Raw genomic sequence first — 22,828 nt, 5'->3', positions numbered from 1 at the left:
CTTCTACTATTCCAAAGAAATTATGGCATCTCTTCCTCATCATTGAATCTAAATTTCAGTCAACCAAGCAAATAAACTGTTAGAGTCCACCAGCTATACAGGCATCAAGTGCATTAAACTCAGAATCTTTAGTTAAGTGCACCCACATCCATAAAAGTGACCAAACCCAATGTTCTACTCCACCACCCTTGTTCCAACACCCTTAGATTTCATTCCCTTATATATTCCCTGGATTTCTGTCAATATAAATTGGCAGGATTTTACAATCTCCTTGGATATAAACCATTTCTTCTTGGATGAGATTTTGTACTTTGGAGCATACTGAGTTATGATCCAGTAATGCATCTACAAAGAATAGTTGGGGTGAGTCTTGAGGAGAATGGGCATGCTCTTTCATAGTAGTGCCTTGGGTAGCATTAGTATAGAATTTGCAAGCCAGGGAAGGCTAGTCTTCCTTCCGGAGGCAAGCTGTTTTCATTGACAATGCCTCCATTCCAACTTTCAGAGTCCCACATCTTCCAATGGATGCCCTGACTTTCAGTATGTGGTGAGCCTGTGAATTCAATGTATAACTTTGATATCTTTACTAACCTAAATGGGAAACAAATTTTAAAAAGAATAGGAAAAAAATCTACTAAAAAAAAACTTTGTAATCTTTACTATTAAATTTTGTGTTTGACTTCCAGTAATACTGGTACTTTTGATATAAGAAATAAGAGATTTATTTAAGGCTCCTATAGCAGTTCACAGGTTCTCTGACCATGCTTTAAACTAAGAGTTAAAAACTGGTGCTTCTGAGTTTTCTTTCTGTTAATGTTCCAGTTCATTCGGAAGAGTCCATCCCACACTAAGGTTCTTTTAGTTATTAATTCAGCCACAACAGTCAAGTACAGGAACCACTTAGACTCCCAAGGTACTTTTTTCAGAACGTACTTCATCACAACCAATTATAGGCAGTGATTTATTAACTGTGATGTCACCACATGCCATCAGTTTTGAATATTTCATGTTCTATTGACACAGAACTTAGCATTTCATTGAAGTCCAAGGACATGCCCCAAACCCCATCTTTGTAAACCAATCCCCAAATCTCATCTTTGTAAAATATCTTGATAATGATTCTACTTTATTTAGACTTTATTTAGTATGTGCCCAAATTATTTCCTAATCTGTAAAATGTGAGTGGTACCAATAATTGTGCAGGAAACAATGACTAATAATAAATTGCAAACATTTTGAAATACAATAAACTCTCATGTGAATCTCTGAAAAAGTGTCTTTCTTAAGTGATTTACTACAGTGGTTTTAAATTTACTACAGTGGTTGACAACATTTAGATAATATATCTAAGGCACATTTCAGATCAACAATCATATGATACTTCTTAAGGAATCTGTATGTAGTGAAGCTACAGATTAACTCATTTCTGGTTTTAGAAGTAGTATGGGCACATTACAGTCACTGAACTAAATTCCCTAGGAAAAAGAGAAAGTTTTCATTTCAGCTTTGATTTTGCATAAATTCTTTTGAATGCCCTAAATTTACAGCTGTTGGGAAAAAAAAAAAAAAAAGGATCTATAATCTTTTCCCTAGGTATTTCATTAGAACAGTTTTTATTTTTATTTTCCTCCTCCTTAATTCCTTGTGGTAGATGGGAAGACAAAAGGGAATTATCCAGAATTCAATTTTTATTAAATAGTAAGTTTGTAAAGCATCAATATAGCAAAAACTAGTTCTAGAAGTACATCTCTTAAGCACAAAGTGAAGCTGCAATACAGATGAATGCTTTTCTGAATTTAAACAATGTTCATAAGGAAGGTTGAATTCTTACCAGTGTGTAGAATTTGTCCTTTGTCATATATACTGGGTAGGTCCAATCAGCTAAGTGTTATAAATGTCATAGTATCAACAAAATGTTTCATAGAATATGACTTAGTAATTTAAATGAGTAATGTAAAACTGAGATGCACATTTTTTTTTTTTTTGTCTGACTTAATCCACCATAACTACAATACTGGTTAAGAATTACTGTTATATACCTGTCTGTATTGACCTTAACCAAAAAGTTGCACTATTTCTTCAAAGATTTTTTTGAGAAATTATCAGTTGAGATGTCAACTGACAAGTACTATAGAAGTACCATATAATAATAAGCTTCAGAGTAGACAAATTTCCTATCAATTTTTCATATGAGATTTGCAATTAAAGTTATAACTTCATACTTCTTAATTAAAATCAGTCTACTCTTGTTAGCACTTTTTCTTTTCTGTTTCATTCACTGTTTACATAATTTTTCTTAGTGATTCTTCCACATACTCTAAAAAGTTAGGTAATAATTCAGTTAAAATAGTTATTGTGTGAATTTTAATCCTTTCATTCTTTCATATACTTAGAAGGGGGTTTTGAAGTCTCCTGATAGAGAATTATTATTCAGCAGCTAAAATGACATGATGCTGGGAAAGATTGAAGGTGGGAAGGGAAGGAGAAGACAGAGGATGAGATGGTTGGATGGCATCACTGACTCAATGGACATGAGTTTGAGTAAACTCCAGAAGTTGGTGATGGACAGGAAGGCCTGGCGTGTTGCAGTCCATGGAGTTGCAAAGAGTCGGACACGACTGAGCAACTGAACTGAACTGATTTCACATTTAAATATTGTCACCCATTAAACAGGGTTAAATAACTAAAATTAAAAAAATAATTTACAATATTCTTAAAATATATTAATACCTCTGTGTAGCACTATTGGGCTTCCCAGCCAGTGCTAGTGGTAAAGAACCGATCTGGTGAATTGAAAGAGACACACGTACCCCAACATTCACTGCAGCACTGTTTACAAAAGCTAGGACATGGAAGCAACCCAGATGTCCATCGGCAGACAAATGGATAAGGAAGTTGTGGTATATATACACTATGGAATATTACTCATAAAAAAGAACACATCTCAGTTCTAATAAGGTAGATGAAACTGGAGCCTATTACACAGAGTGAAGTAAGTCAGAAAGAGAAACACCAATATAGTATATTAACGCATATATATTAAATTTAGAAAGACAGGAATGACGATCCTATATGCAACGTAGCAAAAGAGACACAAATGTAAAGAACAGACTTTTGGACTATGTGGGAGAAGGTAAGGGTGGGATGATTTGAGAGAACAGCATTGAAACATGTATATTCAGTTCAATTCAGTTCAGTTCAGTCGCTCAGTTGTGTCTGACTCTTTGCGACCCCATGAATCGCAGCACGCCAGGCCTCCCTGTCCATCACCAACTACCGGAGTTTACTCAAATTCATGCCCATCGAGTCGATGATGCCATCCAGCCATCTCATCCTCTGTCATCCCCATCTCCTCCTGCCCCCAATCCCTCCCCGCATCAGGGTCTTTTCCAGTGAGTCAACTCTTCACATGAGGTGGCCAAAGTATTGGAGTTTCAGCTTCAGCATCAGTCCTTCCAATGAACCCCCAGGACTGATCTCCTTTAGGATGGACTGGTATTACCATATATAAAAGAGATGATCAGTGCAAGTTTGATGCATGAAGCAGGGTACTCAAAGCCAGTGCTCTGGGACAACCCAGAAGAATGGGGTTGGGAGGGATGTGGGAGGGGGGTTCAGGATGGAGGGGACATATGTGCACCCATGGCTGATTCATGTTGATGTATGGAAAAACCATCACAATATTGTAAAATAATTATCCTATTAAAATTAATTAATTTTTTATAAAAAGAACCCATCTGGCAATGCAGGAGACAGAAGAAACAGGGGTTCAATCCCTGGGTCTGGAAAATCCCTTGAAGGAGGGCATGAAACCCACTCCAGCATTCTTGCCTGGAGAATCCCATGGACAGAGGAGCCTGGAAGGCTACAGTCCGTGGAGTCACAAAGAGTCAGACACAACCGAGCAACTAAGCACAGCACAGCGCAGCACACACATATAGCACTAAGAATAAATATACAATTCATATTCATTCTTATGAAGAAAGGCTTCTCTAAGAATATGCATGTTTTTATAAACTTAAAGCAAATATTATTTATAGATAACTCATTTTAAAATTGATATCATATTGGATACTCCAAAAGTCAAAAATAAACAACATATATTAAAATACTAGATATAAAAGGTGTGTAACATAAAAAATTAACTTACACTTCAATTATACATATAGTAAAAATTCAAGAATTAGCAAATCTCTAAAACTTTTAAAAATTAGATGTGAACACTTCTTTTTGTAATATGAGTCAGTAAGACCCCTGTTGTGAGGGTCTAAGTGAGTCTTATCATCACTACCACACAGAAAACCAGACAGACCACAAGATCCTGTGCTTGATTTGTCTTGGTTCATGATTATCATCATGGGAGTAAAAATGGGGCTGGCTATTGAAACAGAATTTCATTTCACGAAATGATTTCAAAGATAAAAGGATCAACTGCTTCCCAACCTTTCCCCTACTGATTATTTGAGAAATTCCACAATTAAAAATCTACCTAATAGGTTATTGTGAAAATTAAATGATTAACATTTATAAAACACTCACACAGAATGGTGAGTGAGTGCTTGTTAAATAAAGCAATTTTCACTCCATTGACCTACACTGTGTTTTAAGAAATAAGGCATTAAACCATATAAGCAATTTTCACCTCAGGAGTTAGTTCCTTCCAATCCCATCCCTACAGCAAAAATTACCAGGGTAAAATCAGAAAAGAAAGAACTGGCTGTCTTCAAGGAGGAATAAGGGTGTAAGAAGAGGAAACAAGTATGAAGGCAAAAGTAGCAGAACAAAGACAATCCGTTACTAAATTACAAGTTATGAACATCCCTTATGTTACAATTTTGCCCAGTGTCAACTTGCTTTCCAAGCCATTAGGACAGCGTGCAAAGCCACAAATTCAAGAGTGTGTTTAAACTCAAAGGCTTAAAGGAAAAAATATTGGTATATATTTGATTATTCTTGAGTACCAAATGTGGGTTATGTTAATATCAACTTTCTTTTGATCATCAAAGACACTTCTCACATACTTAGACACAAGGCAGGGCAAACTGTCACTACTTAAAGTTAGGGTTAATGTGTTTGTACAGCCATATCATCATCGATAGTAAACATAGTTCCAATGAACGTGAAATTTCTTTCCATGAAATTAAAGACAATATTTCACACTATACACAGGCAAAAGAGCAAAAATAAACAAGTGAGACCCACATGAAACTAAGAAGCTTCTGTACAGAATCAACAAAATGAAAGGCAACCTACAGAATGGGAGAAAAAAATTGCAAACCATATGTCTGTTAAGGGGGTTAATATTTAAACTATATAAAGAACTCACAAAAAAACTAATAACCTAATTTTAAAAATGGCAAAGAACTCAGACTTTTTTCCAAAGACATACAAATGGCCAACAGGTACAGTCAGCCCTCTGTATCCACAGGGTTTACATTTAACTTCTAACTCTATCTGAAGTTGGTTAAACTGAGGATGAGGAACCTACAGATACAGAGGTCTGACTGTACCACACCATTTTCATATAAAGGACTTGAGCATCCTTGGATTTTGGTATCCATGGGCATCCTGGACAATTCCCCAAGAATACCAAGAAACAACTATACCTTTAAAATTGCTCCATATCATTAATCATCAGAGAAATTAAAATCAAAATCACAAAGAGAGATCACCTGAAATTTGTTAGGATCCCTGTTACCAAAAAGACAAGAAATAAGTTATGGCCAGGACACGGAGAAAAGAGAACACTCATGCCACATTAGTGGAAATGTAAATTGATGCAGCCACTATGGAAAATAGTACAGAGGTTCATCAAAAAATAAAAAACAGAACTACCATATGATCCAGCAATTCTATTTCTAGTTATATATCCAAAGTAAATAGTAACACTAACTCAAAAAGATGTATGCACTTACCGTGTTTAATGAAGTAGTATTCACAATAGCCATGACAGGGAAACAAGTATCTACCAGTGGATGAAGGGATAATAAAAAAAGAGTGCTATAGATAGATAGATATACACACATATATAATATTCCTTTGTATATAATATATATATATATACACAAAGGAATATTATTCAGCATAAAAAGAAAATCCTGTCAATTATAACATGGATGAAACTTGAAGCCTATGCTAAGTGAAATAAAGCAGCTACAGAAAGACAAATACTGTATGATCTCACTTGTATATGTAGAATCTAAAAAAAGTCATACTCACAGAACCAGAGAGTAGAATTGGTAGTTGCCAGGGGCTAGGGGTAAGGGGAATCAGGGAATGTTGGTCAAAGGATATAAATTTTTAGTTATAAGATGAATAAGCTCTGGGAATCTAATGTACAGCATGTGAACAACAGTTAGTTAATGATGCTGTCTTATGGATCTTCCCTGATGGTTCAGTGGTTAAGAATCTGCCCTTATACCACAACTGGACATGGGTTCTATTTCTGGTCAGGGAGGTAAGGTGTCACATGGCTTTCATTGAAGCCAACAACAACAACAAAAAAAACAACCTTTTCCCTCCCTTTTTCCTCAGCTATCCTGGGCCTCCCGGCCCAGCTAACACCAGCCTTTGAGTTTAGCTCCTTACAGTTGATCAAATGTGAACTCCCATATTCCTCAAAATTATTCTACCCAGGGGGAGGCTGCCGTCCACTGCCCGGTCAGCTTGCGGCTGCGGGAGCCTCTACGCTTACCTGTCTCTGGGCTTCTATTTCGACAGTCACAACGTGGCTCTGGAGGATGTGGGGCACTTTTCCCGCCAATCGGCAGAGGGGAAGTGCCAGGGCTCCCAGAGCCTTTTGAAAATGCAACCCGGTGCGATTACGGCCCTCTTCCAGGTAAAGCAGAAGCCCTCTCAAGACGAGTGCGGAAAAACCCAGGAGACTCTGGAAGCTGCCGTTCTCATGAGAAGACCCTGAAGCACTCCATTTTGGATCTGCACAGCCCGACTTCCGCCCGCCAGGCCCCCACCGCGGCGACTTCCTGGAGAGCCCGTCCTACCTGAGCCGGGGAAGCGCCCCAAGATGGCGACCACCTGAGCAACCTCCACAGGCCGGCTGGGCCCCAGGCAGGCCTCGGCGAGTATCGCTTCGAAAGGCTCACCCCCAAGCACTGACTAGGAGCCTCTGGAGCCCAGCGACCTTTGAAAGACCCTCTGGTGTCAGGGTTTCTGCCTGAAGCTTCTCTCTGCAGCCACTAGGCAGGTTTTTGTTTTTTTTTTCAACAACTGTGGAGCCCTCTCCGAAGCCTTGCACCAAATGGGAACAATAACAATTTTTACAGCAAAAACAACAAAAACTACACTGTAAATTTAAGAAACTGTGCCTTAAGGGACTTCCCTAGTGGTCCCGTGGTTAAGAATCTGGCTTCCAATGCAGGGGATGCCAGTTCCACACCTGGTCAGAAAACTAAGATCTCCACATGCTTAGGAACAACTAAGCCGGTGCCTAAACCCGCGTGCCGCGAACTACGGCTTGCTCTGAAGCCTTTGTACCACAACTAAAGAAAAATTCCCACGTCACAAGGAAGAGCCTGCATAGGGCAACTAAGACCCAACACACCTAAAGAAATAATGATTTTTTAAAAACAGAAATATGTCTTTGTGGTCTCACCACACACACACAAAAGCAGTAACTACGTGAGGCTATAGGTATACTAATTAACTTGATTGTGGTAATTTTTTTCAGTCTGTGTGTGTGTATATATATATATAAAACTATCACATTGTACACCTGAAATAGGTATAATTTTTATTTGATAATTGTATCTAAATAAAGCTGGAAAAATTTCAAACATAAAAATGAGTAATATTTTGTTAAGAAATTCAAATACTAACATACCTATGAAGGTAGATGTAATTTCTAAATAGGTAAAATGTGAAGCATTATTATTATTAATGAAGTGCATTGTTAGAGAAATACAAATCAAAACCACAATGAGATATCACCTCACACAGGTCAGAATGGCCATCATCAAAAAGTCTACAAACAACAAATGCTGGAGAGGGGGAAAGGGAACCCTCTTGCACTGCTGGTGGGAATGTTCATTGATACAGCCACTATGGAAGACAGTATGGAGATTCCTTAGAAAGCTAGGAATCCCACTAGGGACCCAGCAATCCCACTCCCAGGCATATACCCTGAGGAGACCAAAATTGAAAAAGACACATGTAGCCCATTGTTCATTGCAGCACTGTTTACAATAGCTAGAACATGGAAGAAACCTAGATGTCTATCAACAGATGAATGAATAAAGAAGTTGTGGTACATATATACAATGGAATATTACTCAGCCATTAAAAGGAATGCATTTGAGTCAGTTCTAATGAGGTGGATGAAACTAGAGCCTATTATACAGAGTAAAGTAAGTCAGAAAGAGAAAGATAAATATCATATACTAACGCATATGTATGGACTCTAGAAAAATGGTACTGAAGAATTTATTTGCAGGGCAGCAGTGGAGAAACAGATATAGAGAACAGATTTATGGATATGGAAAGAGGAGAGGAGAGAGTGAGATGAATGGAGAGAGTAACATGGAAACTTACATTACCATATGTAAAATAGATAACCAATGGGAATTTGTTATAGGTCTCAGGGAATTCAAACAGGGGCTCTGTATCAACCTAGAGGGGTGGGATGGGGAGGGAGATGGGAGGGAGGGTCAAGAGGGAGGGGACATATGTATACCTATGGCTGATTCATGTTGAGGTTTGACAGAAAACAAAATTCTGTAAAGCAATTATCCTTCAATTAAAAAGTAAATTTAAGAAAGCTATCACATGGTACACCTGAAATATATATAATTTTTATTTGACAATTGTATCTCAATAAAGCTGGAAAAATTTCAAACAAAAATGAGTATTTTTTTGTCAAGAAATTCGAATACTGATATACTTATGAATGTAGATGTAATTTCTAAATGTGTAAAATGTGAAGCAAGTATGCATTTATGTTATATCTACATGATACCATAGCAACTGAACTCGAAATATTCATTTTACAGTTATTATATTTTTCCCCATCAAATGGTCTCTGGCTTTTATTTTCTCTTAAATGACCTGATATTTTGACCATTTATAAATTCAGAGCACTGAGATTTTATTAACTTGAGGCTTTTCTTAACTATCAAGATAGAGAAATAAATCATAATATTCTCTATTGAGTTTTCGTTTGTTTAAATATAAGAATATCCTGACCTGATTCTGTGATATCTATACATTTCTCCTTTTGACTCTTCTTTATTTAAATAATCTCTTCAAGCCTCAATTTTGGCTCTGAAACACGAGGCTAACATAAGGTTTTCAAGAGGATTAAATGAAAACGTATATGTAAAGCACAGTGTTGAATAAGGTTTCTTTTCCTCTCACCTCACTTTTCCTTGTCGGTTCTAGAACAGAGTAATTGTGACTGATGAGAAAGTAATGTTTGCTCACATCCTTGGTTTGTTCCCCAATTTAGGCACTAGTTAACAATATACTTGATGTCCAAAGTTTTCTTTATAATATGCTATTGAGAAAATTTAAGTCATTATTTAGTCACTTACCTAACTGCACAGTGCTCCTTCTTCATTCTACCAGGGAATGCTGCTGCAACTTTTCCTTTGTCAGTCACTGTTGCTCCAAGGTGGACAATCTGAACTGAAAGGTTAGCTTTGAAACTAGAGAGAAGAATGTAACAGCTTCACAGAATGTCTGATTAAACTTCAACCCTGACGGAAGGATAAACGAGAAGAATTAAGGGGATTTTGCACAACAGACACATGAACTACTTATTTGCCTTCTAAGGGAAAGTGGGACTGGACATTAGGCTGCTGTTAGGACAGAGATTAGGAACTGAGAAGCATCTTCTTTTTATTCCATGAGGATGCTCTGTTTTGAAAGTTTTTAACTGATTCACAAGAGTTCAGAAATTGAAGAGAAGGTTACTGATGAGGGCTCAGGTCAAAGCTGAGAGATTAGTTAATTTGACATGAGTGGAGAACCACTAATTATCTTGGCATTTTGAAAGTTTGTCAAGTATTTGGGGCTGTAAGGAAAATAGTTTACAAACTAAACCTAATTGTGAACTCCCTGTAGTCACAACAAAGTTCAAAAAAATCCCTGAAGGCATACACGAATAGCTTTCTGAGGGACACTGCCCATAACTTTCCTTTAAGTCTCTGAAATGTGAATTTCAAAAAGAATAAACAATATGATTTCACTGAAGCCTAGCATTCATCAAAGATAACCTCAACAGTTCTGAGATATTTAATGATTTATCTTTAAATCCAATCTTGACATTGTAGTTTAGAGAAAGTTCTAAAAAAGCAGAAAAATGTTCCCAAGTCCAGTATAATTATAATTTGAGGAACTTTTACACAAAGGAATTTAAATTTAAATTTTAAAACAGTTTCCAAACCTCAAGAAACTGCTAGTTACTTCTAAAGAGTAAAACTCAAGTGATGGGGGCCTACTTTTAACCATATAGCTCTATGCAACTTTTAATTTTTAAAAAGTCTGTGCACATGTGCCTATTTTTGAAAATTGATTAATTAAATTTGTTAAACAATAGATCAAGTCTGAACATGGATTCCCAAAACTACATTAAGCACATATGATTAAAAAATGCCAATATTTCTCAAAATTGTGATGTAGGCAATTAAGAAATGTCTTGAAAAGAAAAATATTACTTGATAACTTCAACAAGTAAAAAATTTTGTAATGTATTAAACTATAAATATCATTAGACGTTGGAAAAAATGTCCTTAATCTCTATAAATAAATATAAATTATATAGTTACTGATATGGAACTGATTAGCAATGAATTGGCTCAAGTTCTCTCTTTTCTATTACTATCCAAAAATTTCTTAGCCCCAGTTCCAATCACTATTTTTTTTTAAGTACTTATTAACTTTGCTACAATATCACTTCTGTTTTTTGTTTTGTTTTTTTGGACATAAGGCATGTGGGATCCTACCTTCTCAACCAGGAATGGAACCCACACCCTCTGCATTGGAAGGCAAAGTCTTAACCATTGGAAGACCAGAGAAGTCCCCCAATGACTACTTTTGAATAACCCCATTACCCAGTCAACACCCGTGATACATTTGCCTGATGTTATTGGTAGTATTGCTTTACAAAACATTTTATCATGACACAGCTTAAAAGTCTCTATGAATATATTAATGTCAGGTTGATTTTTTTAAGTGCTTTTAAAAATGAACTCTGAAGTTCATAGGCAAAACAAGAAACAGAGAAAAACTATGCCTGTAGCTTTTTCTTTGAAGTTGAATGCAGAATTATGGAAGTAAAGCATCCAAAGAGTCACATCCATGTACAGTGTTTTGCTCTCTGCCCTTCTTTTCTGTCTTTTATGGACCTGAATGAACAATCAAAATAGATCAAGTCAAGGTTTTTCTTGCTACTGAACACAGATAGATTCATTAATCTTATGTAAACTGACAGAGAGTATATATCCTCCTTTATAGACTTAAATAGTGTAACAACTATGCTTTTATGTTTTAAGGTATCATTTTAGACATTGCTTCCTCAAGTAAGTCCTTGCCTGACCACCTAGTCTAAAGTGAGCTGCATTACCTGGCATTATTTATAAATATCCAATAGCTTTCTGATATTTTCTTTTATCTATCTATTTATTGATTATCTTGCTCCTTTAAGTTGTAGATCCCGTAATCAAAACTAAAATCAATAGAACCAAGAAGAGTGTCAAGCATGTAAGTGCTCAAGAAATATTTACTGGGGCTTCCCTGCTGCTGGCTCAGTGCTAAAGAATCCGCCTGCCACAGCAGGAGACACAGGTTCCACTCCTGATTCGGAAAGATCCCACATGCAGTGGAGCGAGTAAGCCCATGCACCACAACTATTGAGCCTGTGCTCTGGGGCCTGGGAGCCGCAACTACTGAGCCCGCGTACCACAACTACTGAGCCCGCGTACCACAACTACTGAGCCCGTGTACCACAACTACTGAAGCCCGCGTGCTTCAGAGCCTGTGCTCTGCAAGTGGAGAAGCCACCACAATGAGAAGCCAGAACACCACTGGAAAGTGGCCCTCGCAACTAGAGAAAGCCCATGCAGCAGCTACAATGGCCCAATGAAGCCAAAAATAAATAAATAAATATTTTTGAAAGAAATATTTACTGAATGAAAGAATAAAGCTCACATTTTTATTTAAAAAATTTCTTAAGCATATGTTGGATAACTTGCTCATCGGTTCTAATTAAATATTTAGAAAACATTATTTAAACTCTCTATTTCTAGAATTATATGAACACTCTCCAGCTAGTCTCTCCTCCCTTTCTTTCTTATCTCAGTGTAACATATTCTCTTTTAACCAGTTTTTATTGAGATATAATTGACATACAGCACTAGATAACTTAAAGGTGTACAGCATAATGACTTACATACATCAAGAAATAATTATCACAATATTTGGTGAACATCCATAATCTCATATAGATAAAGAATTAAAGAAATAAAATTTTTTCCTTGTGATGATAACTCAGGATTTATTCTAACAACTTTCATATATAACATACAGAAGCATTAATTATATTCATCATATTGTACATCACATCTCTTATTGACTTATGTATCTTATAACTGGGATTTTGTACCTTTCAACTGCCTTCATCCAATTATCCCACCTCTGGTAACCACAAATTGATCTTTTTTTATGAGTTTACTTGCTTGTTTATTTGAAGTACAATTATCCTACAATACTATGTTAGTTCCTGTCATACAACATAGTGATTCAATATTTCTATGCATTTCAAAGTGATTGTAAGGCTACTTATGACAACAATGTAACATTCTTAAATGTGGCAAGCTACAGACATTTGGGAGAGGACTCTGCTTATTTCAATAGTTGAACATAAACTAAATAGCTAAAATTTAGGAGGTCTTAAAAAGGGATTTACTGAGAGGTACTACGTTTCCAGATGTACACCAAGTCATGGGTGACACCTATTTATTCCTTCCAACAACTTCAGAATCAGTGCCTTAGTTTGCTATTCTTCACTCTCTATACTCTTTCTTTGGCAAACTCTACATATTTTATCACTTTAATTCAATCTCAAATTTGTACTGATGTCCTCCCAAATAGAATCACACTCACATCTATCTTTACAGCTATTTAGCACTACAAACAACACTTGTGAAATGACTGTCTTTTTTCCTCCCCATACTACTTTCTTCTTCTAGCCACTAAGACCAACTCAATTCACTAAGACTTAAAACTTTTGAGTCAAAAAAATCTGTATGTTGTTTTTTTTAATGTCTCAAACATGTCTTCCAACTTCCATTCCTAATTTCAAGTTCCATGACCTTCTCAGATTTTTGTCAGTCTCCGAGTGGTTTCCCCATATCCATACAAAGCCCACATTGACCCACTTGAATATTGATGACAGCAAACCAGTCTTTACCGCTTTCCGCATTTTGCTTATGTGATCAGTTTTGTCTCAAGAACACCCCTCTCCATTCTTACTACAACCACCTTAGTCCAAACCATCTTCATCTCTTAATTCAACTACTGCCTCAGCTTCAAAGTGGTTTCCGGTACTCTTGCCTTCCTCCAATTCATGTGGCTATTGAAATAGTTTTTTTAGAATATAAAACAAACATGCCACTCAATTGCTTCAAATCATTCAGTGGCTTTTCACTGAAACCTTAGAGAGTCTGCACCATCTGGTCTACTCCCCTCTCCAATTGCATTTTAGACCATCTCATCTCATTTTCTGTGTATTTCTGAACTCTGCTCACACTGATCTTGAAGTTCCTCAATCATGGCAGGCTTCATCCTGCGGATGTGTCCTGATGTGTATTGTCTCCTCTGACTATAAAATTCCGCCCATCCACTGACTCGCATTTATTCAATCATCTCACTCTTCCTTTGGTTCAACTCAAACACTACTTCTTAAGGCAAGCTTTCCTAACACTGCCTTCTATCTCAGACTAGTTCCACTCACTCATGAGGCCCTGTACCTTCCCTTTGTAGAGCTAATCAAAGCCATAAGTGAAGAGTCAATTGTATAATTAGTTAGTTAAAATCTAGCTTCCCTGCTAGAATACAATTTCATGAGGTTTGGCAATAATTAGATTAGGTTCACCATTGTTCTACCTGTGCTTGGCACAGTACTTTGCACATAGCAGGTGCTCAATAAATATTTGTTGACTATTACAAAGAAGAAAGTCAGAATAACTGTCCATAAATTTCATCATCATGTCTATCTCTAATGACCAAGTTTCAAGAACATAAATAATCTGGCCTTATGCCACCTATCCACAAATATTAATCACTATTACCAAATATGAAGCTCTTCTCCCTTCTCACTCTCAAAAACATGCTCTGTTCATTCATGCATCCAGGTCATCATCAATCATTTTGTTTTTCTTGCCCAGAAAGCTCTGCCCTCTATCTGTCTTAATTCTACAACTCTTTCAATGTTCCATTTCAAAGTTGCAAATATTACTCTCTCTACTAATCCTTGCTTGGCTATTCATACTGATTTATCTTCACTGTATATTCCTATAATAGTGTTACTAGGATTCCATAATTCAATGTTATCTTAAACTATTCACTGTTTTTAATGTTTATTAATCCAGTCTTCTCAACCAAATCTTGTGTTTCTTAAAGTTAACGTAGCATCATTTCTTATACTTTTACTTTAGCATAGTCTCTTTTACTTTTTATAAGTGTTCTTCCAAAGCTTTCCATTTCTACATCTCCCAAGCCTACACTCCCCAAAATATAAATAGCTCCTAGCACTGTATACTCTTACAAGGTACTCAACCAATACTTCCTGGTTAAGAGATTTTTCTATTGGTCTAGAAATTCTTAACCAATTTCCTCATATTTAGCTCTATCCTTGGGGTTTCACTGATGGCTCAGTGGTAAAGAATCTAGTGCAATGCAGGAGACACAGGTTTGATCCCTGGGTCAGGAAGATTCCCTGGAAAAGGAAATGGTAACCCACTCCAGTATTCTTGCCCAGAAAATCCCATGGACAGAGGAGCCTGGTGGGCCACAGTCCATGGGGTCACAAAAAGAGTCAGACATGACTTAGTGACTAAAACAACAATAACAGCTCTATCGTTAATGCAGTAAACAGTATGGTCACTTACATGGTGTAAATTTCTTTTCTAGTTAAAAGCAAAAAGCGTGACAATGTAGTCCAGATAAAACATATAATCAGTATTCTCTGCTTTGCTTTATGATAACATCTGTTGACAGATCTGATTTTACCAGAGTCAGTCATGATGTTGAAGGCAGATGACTTGAGAAGCATATTACATCTCCCTTTTGCACCAACACAGAGTCCACTGTAGCTTCCAAAAACTGTATTTATAGATGAAAATAGTATCTTAACCATCTCAAAGAATTAATAGGGTTAACCAGTGCTTACTCCAACTCCCAAATGAAGAGCATTCTTTCTCAATGGTAAATAAATAGAAAGGGTTGCACTTCTTTGATGTCTCACTTCCCTATTATACCTGGTCTTGTATATTCGCTTGTTGGTTATGCACTTGACAATCTACAGTTGGTTATTTTCTAAGAACTTTAGAGCCTCATTGGAAGGAACATGATAAGAGCTCAATAAATATCTCATTGATTTCGTTTCCCATCTAACATTTGTCATTTTAAACCCATGTTGTGTAAACATGTAAAAAGACAAATTTCAGTGTATACATCAAACGATAAATTCCAATGTCTGCTCAAAAATATAATCAATAGTTTAAATTCTCCATGTAATTCTTGAATTGCATGTTAGATACTTAGAGAGGTTAATTTTTAAGTGTGACTTAATTTTTAAGTCACAGGAGCACAGTGTAGTAACATAAACCTATCTTTATTTACGATTTCCTAGTATTCCAAGGAAACTAATGGAGCTTTCAAAAATGGTCCTAATTAGTCAAGAATGTTGGACCCCAGGAAGACTGTGACTGACATTTATTTCTTCCATCATTAGTTAAAATTAAAAACATTTCAAGCTATTTGCAAGCCATGCTTCTATTAAATATATATTTTAATTTGTTAAATAAAAATATTTAAATTGCCTGCAGCATATTTTTGTTAGGACTATGTTGTTAATAATTCTGTGTTCCAGCTTTCATTTCCTGTATGTACAGTTAACTTGACCCTATTCCATGAACTGCTGACTATTCTTGATATCAAGGATAGTATCACACACACACACACACACACACACACACACACACACACATATATATACAGTTCTCCTACAAATGAACTTTAAAATCTAGCCTAGAAGTTGCTCGTCATCATCATTCATTCCCAAATAAAACAATGGTCTTACTCCAAGAAGGGTGATCCCTTAACACAGCTTGGCAGTGTCAAAGAATTCCAGTGTTGGAGGAACCAGTCTATGTATTTGAAGTAATCTTTTAGATCCATAGTGTAATAGTCTCTCAGTCAGGTCTGACTCTTTGCAACCCTATGGACTGTAGTCTGCCAGGCCCTTCTGACCATGGAATTCTCCAGGCAAGAATACTGGATTGGGTAACCATTCCCTTCTCCAGGGTATCTTTCTGACCCAGGGAAGATTCCTTACCATTGCAGGCAAATTCTTTACCATCTGAGCCACCAGGGAAGCCCTTAGATCCATAAGGCAATAGCTGTCTCACAAAGATCTACCTCTTATTTAAATTCACTTGTCCTTTCATCAACAAATAATCATTGAGCATCTATCTACTAGGTGTCCAACACTGTTCTAGGTGCAGGATATTCAGCAGAGTCAGACAGGTAGTTCCCTACTCTACAAACCTTATATTCTGAGTTTCTATGCAAGGGTGAAAAGGGGTGGGCATGATAAACAAACAAAAATACTGGTTACAAGGAGGATAAAATAAGAAACTGCAATAAATATTTTTCAAATTAGAGAACATATGCAAAATGCACATCAGGAGCATTCTTCTCTTACACAGTGGACTTACATATACTACATTACTTAACTATATAAATAGATAGGTAGATAAGCTATACAGATATAGATTCATATCTACATATTTAATCTGCATAGTCTAAGACCAAACACCCCATGGTATTCGCTGGCCCACAGTGAACAAAGGAAACAGTGTCCCATTTTCAAAAAAACAGATTACTCATAAAAGTAAAATTTTATATGCTTAATAGATAGGCATTTTTATTATAGATGCTTTATAAGCCAATTACTAAATATAATTAACAGAATCAGTAAAATGTTCTAAATGAACTTTTAAAATATTCATCAGTTTCAGTTGACAATATATATACACATACAGTATACACTCATCTGCTTCTGAATTTTATGCAAATTATAACTAAATTCTCTATATAAATACACATAAAACAAATAGTCCAATGAGTATAATTACTTATAATAAACAACAAATTTTACATATGGTACATTTTCAATATGGTTTATGCCTCTTCTAAAATACATTTAGAATCACCTGGGTTTTTTTGGTCAATTGTCTCTCACAAAATGTGGTAGATAATATAAACTTCTAAAAGATCATTTATTACCATTATATTAAATATCAATTCATATTCCAAAAAAGAATGTTATACTTCAAAATGCGTGAGTAAAGCCCACTTTCATTGTTAATGCATCTATACACATTTGTATACATGATTTCATAAAGACGCCACTGTATTCAAAAATACACCCTCTTAAAGACATTTAAATTGGCAGAAACGCTTTTTAAAAGCATACAATTAATCTGTGATCATGACAGGTATGTGTAGACTAGAGAATTAATGAAAAGCAAAGCATCTTAAACTAACAGGTTTTTAATGTTATCAATTTGATTTTTCAAGAAATACATGTCATTTATTTTCAAAATGAAATGATAGCAATACTTTCTAGAGTCTATCAATTGTATTTAAAATAAGATACTCATAACTTTCAAATACTGCTTTTACTAGTCATCACTTGTCATTAAAAGTAACTGTAAATTTGAGAGCTTTCTAATAATAGCCTTTAATTAAACCAAGGACTGTTAGAGGGTTTCCATTGCCCTTTGAAGTTCTTAATTATTACTTGTATCCAGCCTTTTATGGTACACTTAAGGTTAAATTAAATAATTTAAATATACCTTGAAAAGAAATATGAAGACTTTTGCCTGTTTTAATTAAATCTCTGAATTTCAGGATTTGAAAATAATAACATATGTTTTGATTTTTTTTCATGGCCGAATGGTAAAATGTTCGCTATCTTAAACAACAACAAAAAAAATGGTAGCTTTTTATGGGACTAATCGCTAAGCAGATGCATGTAAATGAGCTATTTTCTATGCATGGCTTCCAAAAGTGCTAATTAAATAGTTGGTATTCAAGGCTACGCTCGCTCATTGTTTAGTGACACACAAATCCAGCGATGTGTGCCAGCAGACATTTTAAGTTGAATGTTTTCTCCTCTTCGGCCTTTGTCATGAAATGGTGGCACCATGATGAGAACACTAGTGTAAGCAAAACATTGAAATATGCTTTAATAATGTTTTAACCATGTAGTGACACCAGTCTAGTTTTCTAATGAATTTTTAATTTCTTTTTTCTTATAAGGGTGGTATGAGTTATCGCTGATGCATATTAAATCATATACATGAGTCATTTTCTCTAAATTTGCATAAAATGGCTAAATGCTAATGCACCAAATGGAGCTTACTATATGTGGTACAGCAAATATTCCCTTGAAGATTTTCTGCAATCAATCTCCTGTATTTCATTAGCAACCAGATAAGGTGTGGTCTGCAGAAGAAAAAAGAAAAGTGTGTAGCTCATGAACTTACGAGGCTTCAGATGATTTCTACATGGTGATTAGAGTGGATTCTGCAATTAGAATTTATGTAGGTAAAACACACACGCGCGCTTCTTTTAAAGGCACAGTGCAACAAGAGTTCTGAATACAGCCTTGCAATGCTAAACAATGAAAGGCATCACTCGGTTATTGTGATTTTCTATAGCTATAATTAAATGAAAGAAAGCCATACATTAAATCCAGTATCATTTGATTGTGTAACCCTTAGTCAAATTTTATGCCTCAAGATTACAATTTCCCTACTACATTTATAAAGGAACTTTTAAAAATAACCAATGGGTAAAATATTTTTGTTTGCTAACTTTTGCCTTTCTCCTTGTCCAGGAATGGTGAGGAATTTTCTATACTAATATTTAATGCAGAAACATGATTTCTTCTGTCAACAATATACCCCTCCTGAACTGATACTAAGATCACATGCCACAAAAATTGCATCAGGTCGATAGTATTATTAGGCAAACCACAGATATTTCCTTGAAGGATAAACTTGCTGCATACTCTACTCATCAACCTTTTCTCATCTCTCCATATTTTCACCATCTGGAATATTTTTTAACCTGGTGCAGGAAAAAATGGGGAAGGGGATAGCTATTTAAAAATAAATGTATGCTTTACCCTACAGTTATTTTGAATTAGTCTTGATAAATAATTAAGGAATGCATAATATATTATTTAGATGCCATGGTCTTAAGAATTTGAGTGGTATTTCAAGTACAATTATAGTCATTTATTTATCAGTAGAAAATTTACATAATCACACTTCAAAATCCAGTGGACTGAAGAGATATCAGAAAGACACCCATGAATGTGGTAATGAGTCTGAGCATTAGATTAAGTTAATAATGTATTGATGCACATGATAGTCTAATATCTACCAGTGCAGCATTTGATCACTTAAAATGATAAGAGCATAAATATTTTTCTCTTTGCAAACTGCACTTTACACCAAAGGACTCTTTAAGGTATGAAATGCAATTTGAAAACTCAAAATTGAATTAATCTCTAATAAAATGGAGCTAGCTAAATTTAACTTAAATAGTGCCAGATTTCTGTTTCTATTGGCTAAGAAAATAATTTTGCAATAATCCTAATTATTGGTCAACAAAAAACAGTGTCCATATCACATATTTCGAATTGACAATATAGACCTTAAGGCTGAACTCCAGAAAAATGACAGAAATTCAAGTTCTCTCCTTTGTCAGTGAGCACAGCATGCAAATGGAGGGATTACCTATTGGAAAAGTAACTTTCTGCTAACTCAGTCATGCTATGGGTTCTTCCTTAGCAGCCAGTCCATCTGAGACAAATTTAGCAGAAATATATGCAGTATCTGTACTGTGCCGTTTGAATCATTGGAGGCCCATGTCTATCTGCAAACTCAGATTTTAGACTATAATTGAGCATGAGTCTTCAGTATGAAAACCTAAGCTACTCAGCAATTTCTAACCTGATCTGCGGACAGCTAAACTTTTTATTTTTTTATATTAATCTAAGTATCCACAAATTGTCATGAGCTACTCTATAAGACAATGCAAATACAAATTTATCAATTAATTCCTTCTTCCTTCCTTGCTGTCTAGGCATTTTCATTACCAGAAGCACTCAAGAGACATATACTACAAACTCTAAAGATCAAGACCTATCAAATTATGTTTCTTCCTTTCTTTTCAAACCCACTTGTCATGAATGAGTCATGGCGATAACTTCATATTAAAAGTTACTAAACAGTTTTCAAGCTATTTCATAGATTGTACAACATCCCCAACTTCAGACTCCTGTCAGTCAATGCTAATTTAACTTTGTATATAGATTATATGCCTCAAGGATAATTCAGTACATTAGGACAATATATATTGAGCAGCTACTATATGCTTTCTTTTTTTTTTCCCTCTGGCTGCAGAAACCAGGGATCTAACTCACACCCCCTGCACTGGAAGGAAGGAGTCTTAACCAGTGGACCACCAAGGAAGTCTCCAAACTGTGCTTTCTAAAAATAAGGCCTAAAATCCATGATGTGAGTTCTTCTCAAAGACTATTAAATTCATGCAACAGTTTCAGATACCTTCGTAATTCTCACTGAATTAAAAATAAGAACTAAGTACACTTCTATTATTACTATACAAGAGATGCAGCCCTGACAGGAAGTAAGTCCATGGATTCTGAATTTCAATGATATTAAATCTATTATTGTCTTCACGAAAGCATTACCTCCAAAGAAATTATAGGAAGTTTTTTTATTACAGTAGGTTTGATAAATACATAAATTAACTATATTTGAGATATTTATTCAATGAAAATATTTCTTAATCATATTTGTTAGAAACTGTTCTCTTCCAGTAAATCTTACTCATCTCTATATCTGTGTGTGTGTCTGTGTGTGTATGAAGGTGGGGTTATATATGTACATAGTTTTTTTTTTCTCTGAAAGACAAAGATTTAGAAACATACTGCACAATATTCTGCAAGTCATTTTTTCATGGAATGAGAAAAAGTGTTTAATATTTTTTACACACATCCCTTTTCCTAAGAGGCTTATTTACAGGTTTGCACCAATTATTAAAGTGATTAGCATCTATAGTTGTTTCCAAATCTCCCACTAGCAATTACGATATGAGGCATGAACATTTTAACTTTGTCAAGTTTGAACTTAAAACTAAACAAGAAACAAACAAAAAAAAAAACTTCCAAGAGCCAGGTTGCAGTTGAAATTCTCCCATACCTTGTTTTCCCAGGGCCAGTTACTATTAAAAGAAACTCTGAGAACATAACAAATCCGTCAGACAGCTACTTAGTGACAGAACCAAATGAATATTGTTCTGTGAGTGTTTTAATAACGCAGCATTTTGGAAGCGTTTTCCCAAGATTATTTCTAATTGGCCCTGTCATAAAGTGGTCACAAACTGCCTTTACAACAGTAATCAGTTTGAAACCAGTTGTGCAAGCCTATGACAGAAAGCTGTTAATAATATGCGTCGAAATTTACCTGTGAAATACTGAGCTTGACTACTTTTGGAAAAAGCAGAACTGAAAGTAAACCCACCGGCAGCAGAAAGGGACCACCTTTGGACGCCCTCACCCTCACCTGAGCTTGCAACAGACCTTGGTGCACCCATTGGTTAGTGGAAGCAAACCTGTTTCAACATGTAGGCAAGTGCCCTTCAGTGTCACGTAAGCATAGCCCGTGGGTGTGGTGAGTCCAAATACACCGTGAAGCCTGGGCCCTCATCCGGGTGCTCGTGCCCACTCAGCAACACGACCAGGACGGCCCTCAGCCTCCCAGCACGAGTGACCGTCGCCAGAAGGGAGGGCAGGAAGGCCCCTCCGGGTTCTGAGCTCCTCCAAGACCCTCCTCTTTCCCAGCCCCACCCCAGGGCCGAAGAGCCAGACCTGCGCCAGGCGAGGTGGATTTAGTCCCCTTAGAGTTAAGATGGTATCATTAGCTGCGCACAGCGTGACTTCCTACTAATCCTCTCTGCAACTTACAACAAGTTTAAATGTCCATGCATGATGTTATTAACTGGCTTTAGTAAGTGCTTAAGACCCAGATCTCTTTTTAAAGTAATCACTGAACAAGTTCTACTGTATCCACCCAACAAGGAGATTAATATTTTCAGCAAATCTGATAGGGGAAGACGCTCTCTGAGTTCGTAATGGGCCATGGGAGTAGAGGTGCAAGTTGATCTCCGGAAGGGTCCAGAGCAGTTTGCGCTCACCAACCCCCTCTCTGGATACACAAAACTTCTTCCCCCAAGATCTTCCCCCTTGGGGTGCGGGGGGCGGGGGCGGGGAGGTGGTATCTTTCCGTTAGCAGCTTTTCACTAGGCTAAAAATTGTGGGGAGGGGGGTGGTGGTGTGGGAAACACAATATCTTCATCATTGATATTGCTCATATCCAGGAAAGATGCCTGGGCAGAACTAGAGAAACTGAGGGTCAGCAAAAGACAATCACAAGTTGCCTGCCAGCCTGCAGAAAGATGCCTGGGAAGGCGGAGGCCTGCCCACAACAGACCT

At 36.3% G+C, this 22,828-nt stretch overlaps 1 protein-coding gene across 1 annotated transcript in view; it reads right to left on the bottom strand.

The window, feature by feature from the left end:
• Positions 1–13,435, bottom strand: part of LOC122440808 — a 175,573-nt gene extending 162,138 nt beyond the window's left edge. Inside the window, exons 1-3 of the mRNA XM_043467514.1 lie at positions 13,392–13,435; positions 9,546–9,659; positions 6,695–6,983 (exon numbers count right to left, since the gene is read on the bottom strand). Of these exons, the coding sequence (XP_043323449.1) occupies positions 6,695–6,983; positions 9,546–9,659; positions 13,392–13,435 (447 nt within the window). The remainder of the gene's footprint in view (positions 1–6,694; positions 6,984–9,545; positions 9,660–13,391) is intronic.
• Positions 13,436–22,828: the final 9,393 nt, after the last annotated feature.

Source organism: Cervus canadensis, chromosome 4, assembly GCF_019320065.1.
Source record: "Cervus canadensis isolate Bull #8, Minnesota chromosome 4, ASM1932006v1, whole genome shotgun sequence".
Taxonomy (NCBI): domain Eukaryota; kingdom Metazoa; phylum Chordata; class Mammalia; order Artiodactyla; family Cervidae; genus Cervus; species Cervus canadensis.
Note: the sequence above shows the minus strand (reverse complement) of the source record. Positions and strands in the feature narration are given on the sequence as shown.